General features: G+C 42.9%; 1 protein-coding gene across 1 annotated transcript in view; it reads right to left on the bottom strand.

Moving 5' to 3' along the window:
• Positions 1-200: 200 nt before the first annotated feature.
• LOC145390716 (uncharacterized) overlaps positions 201-3,775 on the bottom strand; it is a 47,610-nt gene continuing 44,035 nt past the window's right edge. The window contains exon 3 of the mRNA XM_080265510.1: positions 201-218. Within this exon, the coding sequence (XP_080121636.1) occupies positions 201-218 (18 nt within the window). The remainder of the gene's footprint in view (positions 219-3,775) is intronic.

Genomic DNA, 3,775 nt, shown 5'->3' with positions numbered 1-3,775 from the left:
TTAATTTTTTTTAACAGCTTTGTTCAGAATATTGTACAGTTGTTTTAGTGCAGCCTCTCCACATCCATTCCACAAGGGTGAACAATATTCTAGCTGAGAGCGCACGTGAGTTGCAAATTATAGTTAACTACTCGTCAGTCAAGAAGTTACGGACTCGATACAATAATCCAAGTTTTTTTTTGAAGGTTTTACCAAGTGGTCTAATTTGAGAGGTCCAGCTGAGGGCATTTTAAGTGAAACACTAAGAATTTCAATACTTATCGAGATAGAAAATTAAAGGCAACATAGGAATCAGGCAATATCTGTCTATTAGTAAACTGTATGTACAGTATTTGGTTTTCCAACCATTAAATGATCTATCTATCTATCTATATACCTAGGCTGCTTCCCTCAAGGAAAGGGAGGTAGCCAAGACAGTACAACACACTCCCAGTTTACTCATCCACTCAAACACATTCATTCGCATCTTAGCCCCAGTGGGGAGAAGGGACAGATCCTCACTGCATCACACCACACGAGAGTCAACTGCGCAATGCAATCAGTGACATCCGCAGCAGGGCCCGACAGCAGAGCTGGTTTACCCCTGCCACATCATAATAGACCCATCCCCCTACCCGCACCTAACCTGATCAGCTGATCAGACAAAATGCGGGCGAATATCCCCTCAGGGCTGCGTCATCATTCACAATTTCTCTCCATTCATTTGTATCATGCACAGCCACTCTTCCTCGCTCAATAAACATCCCTCTCGCATCCAACGCTCTCTTCACACTGTCCATCCATCCTGTTCGTGGTCTTCCTCTCAGCCTTACACCTCTCACATCAGATCTAGTTATCTTTTTCACCAATCGCTCATTATCCATTCTCTCCATATGTCCAAACCATTGCAACACCCTCTGCTCAACTCAATCATCCATCTCCCGAACAACTCCAGCTCTCTTTCACACCTCATCATTTCTTACTCGATCCATATGCATCACTCCACACATACTCCTCAGACACCTCATTTCCATTACATTCAAACTTTTTCTCTCTGCTACACCCATATTCCATGTTTCAGCCCCATATAATGCAGTCGGTACCACAACACCCTCATACAACTTTCTCTTTACATCCATTCTAAGCAAACGACATCTAAACACTTTTTTCATTCCTTCCAGCACCTTTCCTACTCCATCCATTCTAAACTTCACTTCTGTATCTATTCTTCCACCCTCAACAACATGTGACCCTAAATACTTAAAACACTCTACCTCCTCAAGCAACTCACCATTCAAAGCTATATTCATCCTCCTACCATCTGCCAGCCTCGTACACTTCATCACTTTACTCTTATTCTCATTTTCTTTCAATTTCATTCTTTCACACACCCTTCCAAACTCCTCTACCAACTGTCTCAATCTCTTCTCTGAATCAGCCACAAGTGCATCATCATCTGCAAACAGCAGCTGCTTCAGATTCCACTCTCTGCCATCAACATTCACCAGACTCAGACCTCCACGTAGCACTCTTGCATTCACCTTCCTTACAGCACCATCCATATAAATATTAAACAACCACGGTGACATCACACATCCCTGCTACAGCCCCACTCTCATGGGAAACCAATCACTCACAATATTTCCCACTCTTACACACACTCTTCTATTTACATAAAAACTTTTCACTCCTTTTAGTAACCTACCATCAAGTCCATACAATCTTAAAATAATCCACAAAGCCTCCCTATGAATTCTATCATATGCTTTCTTTAAATCCATGAATGCTCAAAACACTTCCGTACCTTTCACTAAATACTTTTCACACACCTGTCTCACAGCAAACATCTGATCCATGCATCCCTTCCCTTTCCTAAAGCCACACTGCTCATCACCAATCACTCCGTCTGTACCCACTCTAACTCTCTTAATTAACACTCTACCATACACCTTACCTACAACACTCAACAGACTTATACCCCTAAAGCTAGTACATTCAAACTTATCACCTTTACCTTTATACAGCAGGACCACACAAGCACTTGCCCAGTCAATTGGCACCATACCTTTCACAAAGGACACATTCAAAATCTCACTAGCCAGTCAACAATAGTCGCTCCACCACCTTTCAGACATTCCACGGCACACCCATCCATACCTGCAGTTTTCTCTGTTTTCATCACCTTTACTGCCTCCTGCACTTTTTCCTTCATGATCAAAGAATCATTCAACTCTCCCAACACACTTATTCCTTGCACCCTTCCATCCACCAAAATCTCAGCCTCCCTTTCCTCCCCCATATTTAACGATCTTTCAAAACACTCCGCCTGTCTTTTCCTTACTGCATCCATCTAAATTAACATCCTTCCATCCTCTGCTTTTACTCGCTCTGCCTTTCCAGACTCTCCCTTTCATACCCTTTTCATCTCCGTCCAAACCATTTTCTTATTCTGTTGAAAAATCTCAGTCAACCGCCTACCCCACCTCTCATCTGCTGCCATTTTACATCACGCACAGCCCTTCTCGCCCTATTCCTCTTTTCCTTATACCTCTCATATGACACCTCATCCTTCCTCTGCAGCAACACTTCATGTGCACGTCTGTTCTCAACCACAGCCATACTTACTTCCTCACACCGCAATTCACTTCCTTTTCTTATACCACCAACCACTCGTCTCACACCACACACCTGTTCCGCATGCCCCACCATAGAAGTCTTAAACAACTGCCATTCCTCCTCCACACTGCCATTTTCCTGATCTTTCACTGCGTTCCACTCATCCTTCAATTTCTCGTGATACCCTATCATTTTCTTGCTTTCATCCAACTCACTCACTTTCAAAACCTCCCTGTCACACCTAACTCTCGTAGCTCTCACCCATCTCTTATCCACTCTTAACTTTCCCTGTACCAGGTAGTGGTCACCAGGTAGTGGTCAGATACAGGAAAAAATCATTCGACAGGAATAGTGAAAAAGAAAGCTTTCTTGGGAATTATCTATTGACATTAGTGATATAACGGAAGTTATTTAATGAAGATAGATTTGCCGTGCTATCAAGTATTTGCAGTGAGACAGATAGCAGAGAAGGCTTGTGAGAAGGACCATAAGGTGTTTATGGCAATCATGGATCCAGAAAAAACATACGAGAAAGTAGACAGAGTGGGATTGTGGAAAGTTTTGCACATGTATGGTGTAGATGGTAAGCTGCTAGGTGCTGTCAAGAGTTTTTATGAGAGTAGCGAAGCATGCGTAAGGGTTAATGGGCATCTAAGTGAATGGTTCACAATCATTGTGGGCGTGCGACAAGGTTGTGTGATGTCCCCATGGTTGTTCACTATATATATGGATGGGGTGATGAGAGAAGTAAAAACACGAGTAATGGAGAGAGGGATGGCGTTGGTAATGAATGGTGATGGATGGAATATCTCAATTTTGTTGTATGCTGATGATGCAGTATTGCTTGCAAGTACCAGACAAGAACTTCGTAGGCTAGTGCAGAGTTTTGCTGATGTCTGTGAGCGTCGTGCCTTGAGAGTAAATGTTGAGAAGAGTAAAGTGATGGTTATTGAAAGAGAAGGTGACTCCCAGTGTGATGGTACAGTGAATGGAGAGAGACTGGAATTGGTGAGAGAGAGTTCAAATACTTGGGTACAGTGACAGAAAAGAGAGGAAAATGTGCAAAAGAAGTTGAAAGTAGAGTGACACAAGGAAGAAAAGTAGCAGGTGCAATGAAGGCCTTGATAAGAAACAGAGGCTTGAGTGTTGAAACTGCACGACGCTTACGTGAGGGAGTGTA

The sequence above is a fragment of the Coenobita brevimanus genome, chromosome 15, assembly GCF_032717465.1.
Source record: "Coenobita brevimanus isolate Jiangsu-jjx chromosome 15, ASM3271746v2, whole genome shotgun sequence".
Classification (NCBI taxonomy): Eukaryota; Metazoa; Arthropoda; class Malacostraca; order Decapoda; family Coenobitidae; genus Coenobita; species Coenobita brevimanus.
Note: the sequence above shows the minus strand (reverse complement) of the source record. Positions and strands in the feature narration are given on the sequence as shown.